Source organism: Pinus tabuliformis, chromosome 6 (assembly GCF_031772625.1).
Source record: "Pinus tabuliformis cultivar Carrire ecotype Pingquan chromosome 6, CPIR1, whole genome shotgun sequence".
Lineage (NCBI taxonomy): Eukaryota > Viridiplantae > Streptophyta > Pinopsida > Pinales > Pinaceae > Pinus > Pinus tabuliformis.
Window position 1 is genome coordinate 1267625323 of NC_142292.1, and position 15931 is coordinate 1267641253.

Here is a 15931-nt window from a genome sequence, read left to right on the forward strand (position 1 = left end):
TTGACTTAGCCTCCATGTTAAGAGAATCTATACCCTTATGGAAAATTCAAATTCTGGCTGAAATCTGAGTTGCTAACCATGCTATGTTCACTACAATCTCCCCAAAATGAAGAGGAGACTAATCTTTGTTGAATGTGCCCTAGGATCTCCTTTTCCATAAGAATATCCTATCAACTTTATGGTCTTCCAAGTTTCCCTATTATGTCATCTTATCTTCTCCCAAGATAACTCATTTCCATTGATGAAGGTTGACAATAAGGATGGTGTTTTCAGTTCCAAAGAACCTTAGAAAACTCTACAGTTCAAAAATTCACGTTTGATAGTATCTTTTGTGATAAGCAATGTAACTTCTGTCAATCTTCTTTTAATATTTGTTAAGTCATATTTAAATAATGGCGCTGAAAATGGGCTATACTTCTCTTAACCTTTGGATTATTTTGGATTTAACATGTGTATGACTTTATGAAATAGATAGTTTTAAGGCAAATTGAAAGGCCAAACAGGGGAGACATTGACTAGAGTTTTGTCTAAAAGTCCCTTGTAATTTCCAAGATTTTGGAACGCTTTCGTTATTATTTATAAGTCGTGTAAATTTCATTGAAAGTTAGGACTTCATGCCATATTATAGTTCTTAGATAACGTTTGCAACATTGTGAAGTTGGGCTTATGTAGCAATTAAGTGAAGTTAATAACTGTTTCTATTGGCATACAGTTTCCTTTCGTGGCATACATATCTGACCTTCATTACTAAGAAACAAGTTCAAGCAGAATGTAAGTTAATAAAATAATCAGCATTAATCCTTATTGTGGGCATAGAGGAGGTTGGCACCATGCGTTATGACAAGAAAAAGGTTGTAATGTACAACACATCCTTGATTTAGTTTTTCAACTCTTTTACACTATGTTGACAAGAAAAAGGTTGTAATGTACAACACATCCTTGATTTAGTTTTTCAACTCTTTTACACTATGTTGCCACGAAACGTGGGTTTGGGGACGGGTATGTCATTTTTTGAAACATGGTGTGTGGGTTCGTCGAGGGTATATTATAATTTATATATATAATATATAAATATTATATTTTATTATAATTTATATATATAATATATAAATATTATATTTTATAAATTATAATATATATGAATTTGTATATTTTTCAACTTTAAACAAGAAAACTAAAATATTTATGATTTAAACTTTAAATATTTAATCATGCACATCATTGAACATTCAACATTCACAAAGAAATTTCAAAATTTCTAGTTTGGTTTCAAGTGCAAATTGGAGTTTACATATTAATAAGAATCATGATATATGTCCATTGTCATACTACATTCAAAATTTGCCTTAGGGAATCTCCAAACAAGAACTAGGAAATTTTAAAATACTAAAATAAAATATTAAAAATAGCTAATAGTGAACAATGGCTTCCTCAAGCCATGTCATTAGCATCACTGAGATCTTCAGTTAGCATGCTCTCCAAGTACGAATCACTCTCATTTTGAGGCTCCTACTCATTCATAGCAACTGGAGGTAGCTCAATAAGGCCATCTGGTTGTATCCCCTTGTCCACAAACATAACATTCTCTGTGTATTGGTCCCATCTCTTGAAATGACCCTCCTTGTACCCAGGGTCTTTTCGAGATACGAGACAAAGTGTGCTATGAATGTACACTAAGTTCTTTGCATTCTTTGAGTCCAACCTATTTCTCTTCACTGAAAGGATAAAGGCATAAGTACTCCAATTCCTCTCGCAAGATGAAGAACTAGCTACCTAGATATTAGGTGAAACCCATTAAATTAATTAAAATTTTAAAAATAAAAACTAAAATGAACCCCAAAGAACCCGATTTTGGGGTTCCAGGTACCCATCATCATGGTTCTCCGTACCCATCAAGACAAAAGAACCCAATTTTTTTAATGGAGAACCCGGTTCTTCATAGAAGAACCTGGTTCTTATGGGTTCTTCTCAGAAGCACCCGTATCTGAATCTGGTACTTGGGGACGAGAACCTAGGACGGGTTCGAGAACCCCACCCACGGGTTCGTGAACCCCTGCAACATAGCTTTTATACCATTTATAATCATGAAGCTTGTCTCATTGATTGGATGGATTGAATATTGAGTAATATATTACCAATATGAGATGAACAACTATCCAACACTTTCAATTCTATATGGTTGGTCTTGTATGGAGTCATAATCATTAGCAAATTTCTCACTAGAAGTTGTCTTGTGATTTCTTTTAAATATATTTTACTATAGTTCTCTTGATTGATTATATTCACATTGATGCAGTATCATTCCTTGCGGACCTTGGTGGTCTTTACGCGATTAGTATTGCCTTGTTCTTTTATGTCCTGGCCCAAGTAAGTGTTTTTATCCTGTGAATTTTCACTGGTTTTTATGGAGCATGACTTTATATACTGTCTAAATCTTTAGAATCTTTGGTGCTTTTTAAGGATTTCTCAGGAAGTATGTTGGTTGTAGAACTTGATATGTTCTTTAATGTAAAATGGTGTTAGATATAATTTCTAGTGTAGGTACACATTTCAATATGTTTTTAGGAATTTTTTGGTTCAAGTAACAATTGCTGAAACACAATATGCAAAGGAGAGAGAGAGAGAGAGAGAGAGAGAAGGGTGCTTAAATAATATTATTTCTTTCTGTTATGTCTTATCGCATATAATCAAAGGTGAGATGTAAGACTTGCATTATGAGTACGTTAGATAACACATAGCACTCCTAACACCTGACTAATGAGTTAATGTCATAATTCAACAAACTTCACTTTACATTATAACTTGACTACAACATAACTTTATCATAAAGTTCACCTAACAAAAACTCCCAGGTATAAGATATAACCATTATCATGTATCTACTCTAACAACCTCCTTTAATAGTTATATCAAACCTAGATGTTTGTCCTACAAAAATGGCAAACTTATCTAGAGAAAGCAACTTGTAGAAGTGTTTGCAACTAGCCTTTGAATGGTGCCACTAATCAACAATTGGAAATGAACTCTAGGCATGTAACTGTCGTGCATACTGTTATAACTTATAAGGCTTGGGATTGACCCAAAGTGGTTTAACTTTCATGAACTTGCGTCTCCACCCCTAGATTTTTGATCTAGAGTGCTAAGGCACTATTGGGTGCTTGGTTTGAACTTTGAAGGGGATTTGTTGCAGTTTTCTGTGCTTTTCTGCCTGACAGAACAGTGAACAATTTAATTGAGGAACCCCTCTAATCAAAGGTTTAAACACAAAAATAATCGTATATTTGGTAAGTATATTTCTTGTAGAGTCATTTGAGCTATTTGCATGTCATATATCTTCACTTTGAGTGTCATATTTTTCTGGTTTAGAGTTGCTTACTGCAGATTTTACACAGTAAACTAGTAGGGCAACAACAATTATTTCCTCCTCTTCACCCAAAGGCCCCATAGAAAGGCACTGATCATTTTTTGATTGGGTGAAGTCTTAATGAAGGGAATCCTCCCACAACCTTTAGAAAGTGTTGGGCTTGAAGAGTGGAGATTTAGGACAAGGTGACGACGGGCCTTCATTATGTGTTGTTAATCATAATAGGTTGTACCGACCTTAGCAACCCCTAATCTGATTGGTAACACAAACCATTTTGAGTTTCGTGATCGACATTGACATTGTTTTTAGTTATAAATGAAGTAAAATTTTAGGATGTATATGAGGATGTATCATGAGTCATGACAGCATCTTCAGATGATTGTTATGTCTTCTTCCATTTGCGTTAAGGATGATCAACAAAATAAGGAGGGAAATGAATTCTCTTTGTTGTCCAAGATGAGTTTTTCCAAGTGTGGCGTTCATGGTTGTCATTCGAGAGTCAGTTTTCTAGTTCATACATAAAAGATATACCCCGATTCTCAAATGTAGGGAATAAGTGCATTACACATTTCAAGGGAGGATTGCATTTGTAAATTCTACCTCTAGGTCCCTTAGTTTGAAGACCAGTTTATTTTGAAATGTCTTGTCTACCAAGGATTAGGAGATGATAATTTTCCTCCTGAAAGATTTTTTTGGTTCTTTGAAGTTCTTTGCATAGTATGTGGATCAAATATGGCTACAAATATTCTTCATGAGATGTTCTTTTTACGTCAGAATACTATCTTTTTACATTACGAGCTACACATCAATTACCATCTCTTCTTCAACCTGCATACAGTTTCAGCAGAAAGAGACCTCTTTACCATGTTTCAACAACATGGTTAGTTAGAAAGTGCTAGTTTATGGTTCCTCATGCAGTTAGCAGCTCAACCCTCATTACCCACATCTTTCTGACCTTGGATTCTAGTAGAGACACCGAGTTATAGTGTCCTTGATCTAAATATTCTCCAGAGAGTTTCCTTTGCTCCTTACCATTTCTTTGTCAGGTGTTGATGCCACTTTACTTCTTACTCTTTTGGCTTTTCCTCCTTTTTCATTCTACCATTTCAATGTTGCTTTTTTTATTCTTTCTGGAAATGCTTTTGCACTCCCTATGCTATTCTCTTTCTTTGTATGTTCGTACATTCTGTAGTCCCATTGGTCAATCTTGGTCATTATAGACATTAATGTTGGTAAATAAACATTAAATTTCCTGTATGTTTCTATACTGGAAATGTTTTTGGATCCAAAAGTGAGGACTCCAGTTTCTGACAGCTTAGCGTTAGAAGATGTGTTGGAATGTTGTTTACAGAGAATTCTTGTACATTTGTAATGAATAAACCTGTTCATTAGCTTTTTCTTCTCTCTGTAATGTTCCAAACTAGGAAAAACAGTGCCATGCAAAGCAAACAATAAAAACAACACCATAAAATTGAAACATTGAGTGCACACCCATAAAAAGTCAAGGAATAAGCTATGTTACTGGATCTGTTGACCTGTTGATCTTGGGGGAAGGATCCCCGGATCGGATCCGGAACCGGATTCGGATTCGGCTGGATCCGCCCAAAATCTGTTTGATAAATGTTTCATGCGCTGATGGAAAGAAATCTGTCCACTATAAAACGAATCCCGAGATTCATATGTGCATCTTGTCCTTTTTGGTTTTTTAAATACAAAAATTACAAGTTTTCCCTGCAGTTTCGTATTAGCCGAATTTCAATGCCTGTGCTCATTCACAGCTGGACTGTGAATCATGGATGCGTTTAATTCAAAATTCAAATTCAATAGTAATTTTTCAAAGTGTCGTCACATGGTGAGCAGTGTGTATAGGAAAGCCGAATTTCACCACCCCACGCTTTCTTTTCCGTCGGGTTCACTAAAGACCCGAATGTCACCACCAAACCGTGTAATTGTTGATACGTTGGCTTTCTGTCCGGTTCACTAATTTTTCCTTTCTTTTTTAATTTAAACGGTTATGTATATAGTTATTAAAGTGTGTCTATATAGTATATATTAATTAGATTATATAATCGTATGCATTATTTTTATATCTATATTATTTATATTATATAATTATACTATATAATTTATATATTCAAATAAAAATAAAAATTTATATACGTTTAAATATTTAAAATATTTTATATATTCAAATAAAAATAAAAATTTATATACGTTTAAATATTAATTAGATTATATAATCGTATGCCTTACTTTTATATCTATATTATTTATATTATATTTTTTACTTTATTCTTGATTTTCTATGTTACCAGGATCAGGATCTATCCGGATACGGATTCGCCAAAATTTTGAAAAGTCAGGATCCAGTTACGGCGAAGATACGTCCAATACAAAAATATATAATAATATTTTTTTAATTTTAAAAAAGTTAAAAACATATTTGGAGTTCAAAATCAAAAACCATTCATGAACCACAACATTAGCACTCAAATGAAATCATTAGATAAGTTATAAAGTTAAACACATGATAGTGACCAGTAAAATAAAAATAAAAATAAAGCGATAAAAGTAATATAGAATAAACGATAAAAGTAATATAGAACAACATACTTGAAACTAAACATAAAAAATAATATAGAAAAACAAACAATGACTTAAAATAATTCAATTTAGGTATAATGGCTAAAAATAGTTTATAATTTATACTTTTGAAACTACACAATTTAAACTATTTTATAAGTTAATTTATAGTTTAATTTAGTATTATTATTATTATTTATTGTTAGAATTTAATAGTTTATAATATAATCATCTTTAAATGCCTTACATCATATTTAATTGTATATTAAATATCATAGAGATTGGCCACTTCTTATTAAAAATTATAGAGATTTTATGTTATAGTATTTTTAGGGTCATGCCAATAAAAAATACTAATAAATTTTTAACCAAGCGGAAGAAGCGGCCACTTGAGTGGTGATGTACATGGTAAATTAAAATGTAAAAAAGGGAAGTATTTTTAATTACCATGGGCATGATAATTTTTAACCAAACAGAAAAAGCGGCCACTGGAGTGGTGATGTAAATCGTAAAATAAAATATAAGGAAGGGAAGTATTTTTATTTACCATGGGCAGGTTGTGACGACACTTTGTAGCATAGCCGCATCACACCCGGTCAAAATTATAATCATTATCCATTTTGTATCCAGATCTTAGATTTTAAAAAATATGACAGATCTGGATCCGAATCCGGATCTAGATTAGTGTCTGTATCCGAATCTTGGTAACTTAGGGAATAACAAACAACTGAGCCATTTTATTATAATCTGGGAGAAAAGTACAATAATGTGGAAGTGGTGCAATTGGGCCTGCCTCAATGGCAAGCGTGATTTGTTGATTTGGGGTAGCATCGGATGTGCTCTAGCCACGAAAATTGGTGCAGAGGCTAAAGCACATGAGATCTCCAATACCCAGAAATGGTTTGGGTAGAATCTAAACAGTTTGGGAGATATTAAAATAATTAATATTTTTAATGGAGCCCCCAAGTCTAAACTTAGAGAAAATAAAATATTAATGTGAATTAATATAAAATTGTGTTAGAAGGCTCCAAAATCCATGGATCAAGCCAGAGTTAATCTTAGTCGTTGATTAGGACTTAATCTTGGTCATTGAATTTTCAACAAGAAAAGTATAAGAGGAGGCTTGAGGGTCACTTGGAGAACACATCGAGTTGATCAAGATTTCGATTTTCTGGGGCAGGGTTTGCTGAGGAAGTTGAAAGAGTGATCAAAGTTGTAGCTGAGGGGTAGTGAATACAAAATCAGAGAGGCAGAGATAGTACCAGGAGGATCCGTGCAGAAGCCGGGAGAGAGGGATGCAGAGGCAGCCAGAGGTTCACGCAGAGCCAGCCAGGGCTCACGCAGAGCCAACAAGGAGTTGTGCAGTGCCTCAGAGAGCCAACGTGGGTGACACAGAGGCTCTAAGGGCTGACACAATGCCTCCAGAGGCTGATGCAGGGTGAGCTAGGGTGACGTTGGGCAGATGCTGGGCTAGAAAGGGCTGACGCTTGGGTTTTCGTGGGGTAGATTGGAGCTGGGAGCTCTTAGAGTGTTTATCCGGGGTTTTAGCCGGAACATCTGTCTCCGACTAAGAGGTACTATTGCCGAGATTATTCTCTGTTGGGTGAGTCAGTTTTTGGCACCCAGATTGTATTGTGAAACTGCTTAATAATACAAACCCTCAGATAGCTGCACCAGTTTTCCCGCATTGGGTTTTTCTAGGGACATTGGTCCAAAAACAACAGTTGTCACTTGTGTGCTTGTTTTGTTTCCTTTAGTTGATGATCTGTAATGTTTTGAGCATGTACTTGTATTTATTTTCAGTGTTTACATGGTAAATAACTTGTTAATTAATCAGAACAAGTAGGCAAAAATAAATCAGAGAAGTACATGAAGGGTTTCTAACAGTTAGACTTAGAAATTCCAACATGATCAAGGCCAAGTGGTAATATGCCAAGCCCATATGGCACAAATAATTGTTGTAATGATGCCCTGCACTGCCCTTGTGAAGCTGTGTTATCTGCTGCTAGAAACCCCACCTTCGGTGCTCAGAAAATTACAGTAAATTACCCCTGGTCTCTGCACCAAATGCCCAGAATAACCCACGAAGGAATTGGCCAAATGTTGACCTCGGAATTTTGGCCCAAATTCCCCTTGACTCCTCTCGCTGTTGGCTAACTTGGGACCTCTGTTTGACCCCTTAGATCTGCCCAGAAAATTCTATAAAATTAGGAGTGTGATCCTTGCCCAAAACCTAGAAATACCCAGAAAGGGTTTCCCTAGGTTCCAAACTTCAAAAATTGATCCTTCACAGCTTGGCCCTCCTCCAATTTCAAATTTTGTTGCGGTGATTGATCCTGTCAATCTCGGCTCTCCCAACTCCAACAATCCTCCTCAAATGGCACTCCAAATGATCTCCCAGCCTCCTAGCTCCAAACTCCCCTAGATGGTGCTGCCCCAAAGAATCTCACTCTAATGATTGTGCAGTCATGGAGGAGATGATGCAATCCTGCATGTGATAAAATGAGAGCTGTGTGTAGGATGGCCCTCTTGTCTATAGATGCCCTCTATACTCCTGAAAATGATGAAGGATGCTCCTGTCTCCCCAAATTCCTAGAGTGCCTCACACTGTGATTGCGTAATCCCTGCATTGTTGTTACTCCCTCTGCTGCTGGTACTCGACTTACAGCTGCTGTAACTCGTCTCCTTGCTGCTGCTACGAATTGAGATGAAGAAGAACTCCCTTCTAGGGCTGACACTCGAAGTCCACCGAAGCAAGGGTTGAGATCTCCACTCGGAGACACTCGTGTGCTAAACAACACAGTAACCCGGCTAAGCAGCTCGAGCAACTAAGATTGAGTTCAATATGTCAAAAGATACCAACTGAGGTTGAGCCTCCTCTATTTATAATTCGTGGGGCCTCTTTTCCCATGTGGGCCCCTCTCCAACTAGCAATTCGACTTTCCCTCCTTAGTCATTCGAACTTCTGTCTAAGGTGGTGCGTATTTCCTCATGTGGGTGGCCCCCACGCTATGCCAACAAAACATTTTGACCCCATTTTCCTTCCTAAGCCTTTTCCAAAAATCACATGGGTCCCATGACCTCCAAACTTGTTGAAATTGTAGAATGAATAAACCTGTAACAGTTTAATTTCAGAAGGGACATTATAGTCCTCCCCTCTCAAATTTTGCTTGTCCCCAAGCAACTTTAGCACCAGATGTTCACGTATGTGTTCACCCTCCCAGGTGGCATCCTCATCCAGCAAGTTCCTCCAATGCACCAAAAATTGCTTGTCCTCCAGTGACGCCTGAACAAGCGCCTCATCTGTCTGCTGATTACCCCTATCACCATTAGTAATACTGGGGTTCCAAACGTGCTACTAAGTCATCCTAGGTCCCTGCACTGTCCTCACATGAAAGGATCCCTCAATACCAGGATTTCAATCCATCTTGTCCCACCTGAAGCTCCCCTCGCTCCACTCACTATCCTGTCTGATATAAATACCAGAAGTCCCCCATGCCATCGGTGACTTGCTAAAGCCCAAAGGAAGACCTGAGTGACCTCCCCCTGTTGCAGCCGACTGACCCCTAATGGTCGCTGAGCTGTCTAGTACTGTGATGTTTGGGTCCCATGCTAGCCATAGAAGGGTGCCACCATGTTGTCGCTGCACCACTTTCGCTCTAGTTGATTGCCCACCGTGCGTACACTGTATCCTCCTCTCCTGGAACTCGATGGTGGAATGCTAAGGAGACAAGACACATCCTACCTCGACATATCCATGACACCAAAGCCTACCCATCTAAATCTAACTCCGAACCGGTGCAACCACAAAGAAAGCCTGCCTCGCCATTCAATGAAGGCCACTGTGTACCCCCATGTGCCAATCCCAGAGTGAACTAGACCACTCTCTGCCATGACTCCGACCATCACGAGATAGAGTGATCTATCAATCAACTGAATCCTTGCATCCCCTAGTTGGACCTGCTGCAACATAGCTCTGACAACTACAAGAATCCATCCATGCCTCATCTCTAGTCCCTGCATGTGATCAATATATAGGCTCCATATATCGTGGGCTAATCTAATGCATGCTAATCTGCCATGTGGCTGCCACTAGGTAGTATCGATGATCGCAGGAAGCCATGTGTGCCAAATAGCTACCCCCTGAATGCAACCAAAAGATGGGTATCTAATACTCGTAATCGACTCAGGGTATGTGGATCCCTCCTGTCCCTGCCAACCATCTCCCTTGGGTCTGCCATCCGCCCTCTCGATAATGTGCCAATATAAGGTCTGGAGCCCGGACACATACTGGGAAACTACCTCAGTCGTACCCGGTATCCTCTGCTCATGCTTGGTCCCGACATGCCCTGAGAAAAGAGTGACACATGTCTCCCTCGTGACTAGCTCCCTAGACGTAGGCTCGGTGATGAATGATATGCCACCCTTGCAGATGATCACCTCATCCCCCAACCTATGGCTGTCAACTGACGCACCAACCCAATGCCACTACTGAAAAGTCTCCCCCCTAGTGCGCTGAGTGTCACCCAAATATCTCGGGTGAGCTCCTCGTCCCCCGCTGCTCATGCCCAGAGTGCAGAAAGTTGACAGCAAAATCGACTGCGCCCGTGAGGGATGTAGAAGAGGGTCAGGCATGTGAGTCCCCGCGGATACCAGTGTTGCGAACATCGCGATCGGGATTAAATTGGCGAGGGGAAAAAATCGGTAAAAATCGGCAAAACATCGGCAACATTAATATATATATATATATATATATATATATATATATATATATATTTTTTTTTTTTTTTCAAAGTTTGAAGTATCTAAACCATCCACGATTTTTTGATGATTTTTATGATTTTTTGGCGATTTTTACGATTTTATCACGATTATTGCGATTTTTTCATTTTGGAAAAAATCTTGGTGATTTTTACGATTTTTTGACGATTTTTACGATTAAATAGGCCGATTAAATCGCCATGTCAAAAAAATTGCGATTTAATCGCGATTTTCGTAACACTGCCGGATACCATCAAGTATCTGTTGGAATTTCTAAGTCTAACTGTTAGAAACCCTTCATGTACTTTTCTAATTTATTTTTGCCTACTTGTTCTGATTAATTAACAAGTTATTTACCATGTAAATACTGAAAATAAATACAAGTACATGTTCAACACATTACATATCATCAACTGAAGGAAACACAACAAGCACAAGTGACATCGTTGTTTTTAGACTAATGTCCCCAGAAAAACCCAATGCGGGAAAACGGGTGCAACTATCTGAGGGTTTTAATTATTAAGCAGTTTCAGAATACAATCTGGGTGACAAAATTGGCTCACCCAACAGAAAATAATCTCGGCAGTAGTACCTCTAAGTTGGAGGCAGATATTCCAGCTAAAACCCTAGATAAACAATCCCACAGCTCTCAGCGCCTAATCTGCCCCACGAAATCTCCAGCGTCTGCCTCTAGGGATTGCGTCAGCCCTTTCTGGCCCAGCGTCTGTCCAGTGGCACCCTAACACACCCTGTGTCAGCCTCTGGAGACACTGCGTCAGCCCTTAGAGACTCTGCGTCACCCACGCTGTCTCTCTGAGGCACTGCGCAACTCCTGGCTGCCTTTGCATGGGCCCTGACTGGCTCTGCGTGATCCTCAAGTTGGCTCTGCATCCCTCTCTCCTGGCTTCTGCTCTGATCCTCCCGGTACTATCTCTGCCTTTTTGCTTCTGTATTCACTGCCCCTCAGCTGCAACTCTGATCACTCCTTCGATTTCCTTAGCAAACCCTGCCCGAGAAAATCTAATTCTTGATCAATTCGGTGTGTTCTCCCACTGACCCTCAAGCCTCTTCTTATACTTTTCTCGTTGGTCCATCAATAGCCGAGATTAAATCTCTAATCAACAACTAAGATTAGATTTGGCTTGATCCATGACTTTTGGACCTTTCTAACCCAGTTTTATATTAATACCCATTAATATTTTATTTTTCCAAAGTTTAGACTTAGAAACTCCATTAAAAATATTAATTATTTTAATACCTGCCAAACCGGTTAGAATCTGCCCAAACCATTTCTGGGTCTTGGAGATCTCATGTGCTTTAGCCTCTCCACCAATTTTCATGGCTAAAGCACATCTGATGCTACCCCAAATCAACACTCCCTCTTAGCGAGTACTGTGCTCTAGTAATACTCCTCACTGAGTATCACCCTGATCATCCAGCATCGGTCCCTGTGCTGATGCTAGACCTCCTTGCCCAACATCCTCTGCACTGCTGCATCATGTACTGTTGCCCATGGCCCTGCCACTGCCACCGCTGCATCCGTATAGCAGCTCCCTCTTCATTTGTGTTGCTGCTGGTCCATATACCCAACACTGCATCTGCAATGCATCCCCTTCTCCTCACGTTGCATTGTGCTGCCCATAGCACTCCCACTGCTGATTGCTGCACTGCAACCCAATTATTGAGAAGGAAGTAACTGATTCACCGAACTCTGACATCCCTGTTAGGCTAGAGACTTTCCCGATGCTGAAACTCCCTCTGTCGCTAACAGGTGCTTCCTCTACTAACCTCTGCACTGCTGCAACAACTCCATGCATCTCGCACCGTTGCACACCTCTTCGTGCCATCTTGCACTGGTGCAATACTCCTGTGCTTCTCACACAGTTGCATCCAGCTAGCCTCTGTGCTGTCCCAAGACTCTTGCACTGTAGCACTCTTTGTTGCTCCATCCGCATCAGTCTCTACTGACGTCTGCTAGTCCTGTTACTCCTCTTCGGGGCTCCCGTAGCATGGTATAATCCAAGAGGTTGGGTACCTCAAGGATCCTGCCCCTCATCGCCTGTAGTCCGTCTAGCTACAGCTTGATGTCACCCCACTTCCTTTCAAGTGGCACATGACCACTCATGGGACAGTCATCATCCTCCTCAACTTCTTTTTTTGCCCTCGCTGGCGCTGCCTTGGTCTCAGAAGCCTCTCCCTTGCTCTTCTTCCTAGGACACTGGTTCGTAAAATGACCCAGTTCCCCACAATGGAAGCACTTGACCTTGGAGAGGTCCTTCTTCTTTCTCTTCTCCTGCTTTCCTGCAGATGAGAGAGCCGCATCTTCTTTTTCCTCCTTCTTGATTCTGATCCCTTTTCCGCTACTCCTCGCCTTGGTCACCCCTCTGATCCCTTCTCGATGAAGAGTCGCGCACAGTTCCTCCCAATCTGGAAGGCTCGACGTACCTGGTATGCTCTGGACAAATACCTCCCAATCCTCTGAGACTGCGTTCAATGTGGTCCTCACCATCAGTTCTTGATCTGGCGTGGCCCCTATGGAAGTTAGCTGGTCACAGATCTCCTTCAATCCACTGAGGAAGACATCTATCTGCTCTCCCTTCTGCATCTGGTATGACCACAACTGATTTTCAAGTAACAACCTCCTCTGCACGGAAGTATAATGGTACAATTTCTTCAAGGCATCCCACATTTCATTTGTCGTCTCCTTCTCAGCAATATGTGACACCACATGATCCTTGACCCCATCAAGGATGATGCACTTCGCCCTGGCCATTGCCTCCTCGTACTTCTCATTTTCAGCTGGGTCAACTGGGATCGCTATTGTTTTCAAGGCGAAGTCCTTGATGCGATATCTGTCTAGAATGGACAAGATCCTGACCTTCCATACAATGAAGGTGGATGCTCCGTCCAAACTATCTTGATCTCTTAGTCCATTCACGGCCATTATGCTGCTTTTCTTTCGACTCCTCTAAGTCTCTCTACTTCCCTCTTAGAAGTCCTTGGTTCGACTCCCTCTGAGTCTTGATTTCCTTTCTGGAAATCCCTCCTCCTTGGTCTTGCCCTGTTAGGTACTGTTCTAGCCACAGTACCCCACTAGCTTCACTCGCAAATTATTTGCAACCTCCTATACCCCAACAACTTGAAGGACTGAGCCTCTAGGCTCTACGCAATCCCGACACCGGCAAAATATGCACCTCTTGGCCACAACATCGATCCTTCCTGACTGAGAAAGATGACTGGGCACTGCGTAGGTCAGTTCTGCTCCTCTTTGCCTTTGCGTTGATCCTCCTCTTGGCTCGAACTAATGACGCAAGCTCTCTGCGTCACCCCTTCCTCGCTGCTTTCTGCTAGGAACAACCTCTGTCACTCGAGACAACCGTTTCTGCTGCTACTGCTCTTCTCGCCTGATGCCTTCAGTAATCCTGTGATCTGCAACCACGGTTTGATACCATGTTGGATTTTCTAAGTCTAACTGTTAGAAACCCTTAATGTACTTTTCTGATTTATTTCTGCCTACTTTTTCTGATTAATTAACAAGTTATTTACCATGTAAATACTGAAAATAAATACAAGTACATGCTCAACACATTACAGATCATCAACTGAAGGAAACACAAGAAGCACACAAGTGACACCGTTGTTTTTGGACCAATGTCCCCGGAAAAACCAATGCGGGAAAACCTGTGCAACGATCTGAGGGTTTTAATTATTAAGCAGTTTTAGAATAAAATCTAGGTGCCAAAACCGGCTCACCCCACAGAAAATAATCTCAGCAAAAGTACCTCTCAGTTGGAGGCTGATATTCCGGCTAAAACCCTAGATAAACAATCCCACAGCTCTTAGCTCCTAATATGCACCACGAAATCTCCAGTGTCTGCCTCTAGGGACTGCGTCATCCCTTTCTGGCCCAGCGTCTGCCCAATGTCACCCTAACTCCCCCTGCGTCAGCCTCTGGAGACACTGCGTCAGCCCTTAGAGCCTCTGCGTCATCCACGCTGGCTCTTTGAGGCACTGCGCAGACCCTGGCTGCCTCTGCGTGGGCCCTGATTGGCTCTGCGTGATCCTCTAGCTGGCTCTGTGTCCCTCTCTCTCGACTTCTACACTGATCCTCCCGGTACTATCTCTGCCTTTCTGCTTCTGTATTCACTGCCCCTCAGCTGCAACTCTGATCACTCTTTCGATTTCCTCAGCAAACCCTGCCCCAGAAAATCGAATTCTTGATCAACTCGGTGTGTTCTCCAACTGACCCTCAAGCCTCTTCTTATACTTTTCTCGTTGGTCCATCAGTGACCGAGATTAAATCTCTAATCAATGGCTAAGATTAGATTTGGCTTGATCCATGACTTTTGGACCCTTTTAACCCAGTTTTATATTAATACCCATTAATATTTTATTTTTCTAATATTAGACTTAGGAACTCCATTTAAATTATTAATTATTTTAATATCTCCCAAATCGGTTAGAATCTGCCCAAACTATTTCCGGGTCTTGGAGATCTCATGTGCTTTAGCCTCTCCACCAATTTTAATGGCTAGAGCACATCCGATGCTACTCCAAATCAACAGTATCGCTCATCTGTGTCCCCGTCGATCCTGGGTGAACTACGCCCAAAGGTATGCCGGGTGTTTCTGTCCAAGGGTCTCCCTAGAGGCAACACTCCCAGACCTCGCTGTGCAGCACTATACACCCCTGAATACCACTGATCATCCCAGTACTCCTGGACATGCCATTGTACACCACGGCTTACCCCTGTACACCGTTGGATACCCTCGGCTACGGCTATGCCATCCTTTACTGGCATGTGTCCCTCCTGTGTCACTGTACCAATCACTCCCTGCATGTACTCAATGTAATGTGAGGCACTCCCACTCCACAATGCAATCCAACATACTACGGCGCACCCCGATGCGTCTCCATGTCCATTTGCAGTCCACTGCTCCACACTAGATGCTCCTACCCATCCTTGAATGAGATGGCCTAAAGTTGTGTCCATATGCGTCGACCGACATCCAACCCGTATCATCACCTCCATTGTTGCATCACCATGCTCTTCGATGAGGGGACCTCCCCTCCAAGTCCTCCCTAAGGGACCCAAGAAGTGAATCTCCCCAGGTATCAGCAGTGATGCCACCACTTCTCTACTCCTTCGTGTCCCACACAAATGCTAAGAATCCCCAACTCCATACAAGGCACCGTCTGGTGGCCTGCCAATGCCACCTCCTC

At 40.9% G+C, this 15931-nt stretch overlaps 1 protein-coding gene across 7 annotated transcripts in view; it reads left to right on the forward strand.

The window, feature by feature from the left end:
- Positions 1-15931, forward strand: part of LOC149263266 (uncharacterized) — a 255808-nt gene that overhangs the window by 99666 nt on the left and 140211 nt on the right. For all 7 annotated transcript variants that reach the window (XR_016259246.1, XM_089426017.1, XM_089426012.1 and 4 more), the window contains one exon: positions 2297-2367. Coding sequence is in view for 6 of the 7 variants with exons in the window: in XM_089426017.1 (XP_089282143.1) it covers positions 2297-2367 (71 nt within the window). In the remaining variant the exon portion in view is untranslated. The remainder of the gene's footprint in view (positions 1-2296; positions 2368-15931) is intronic.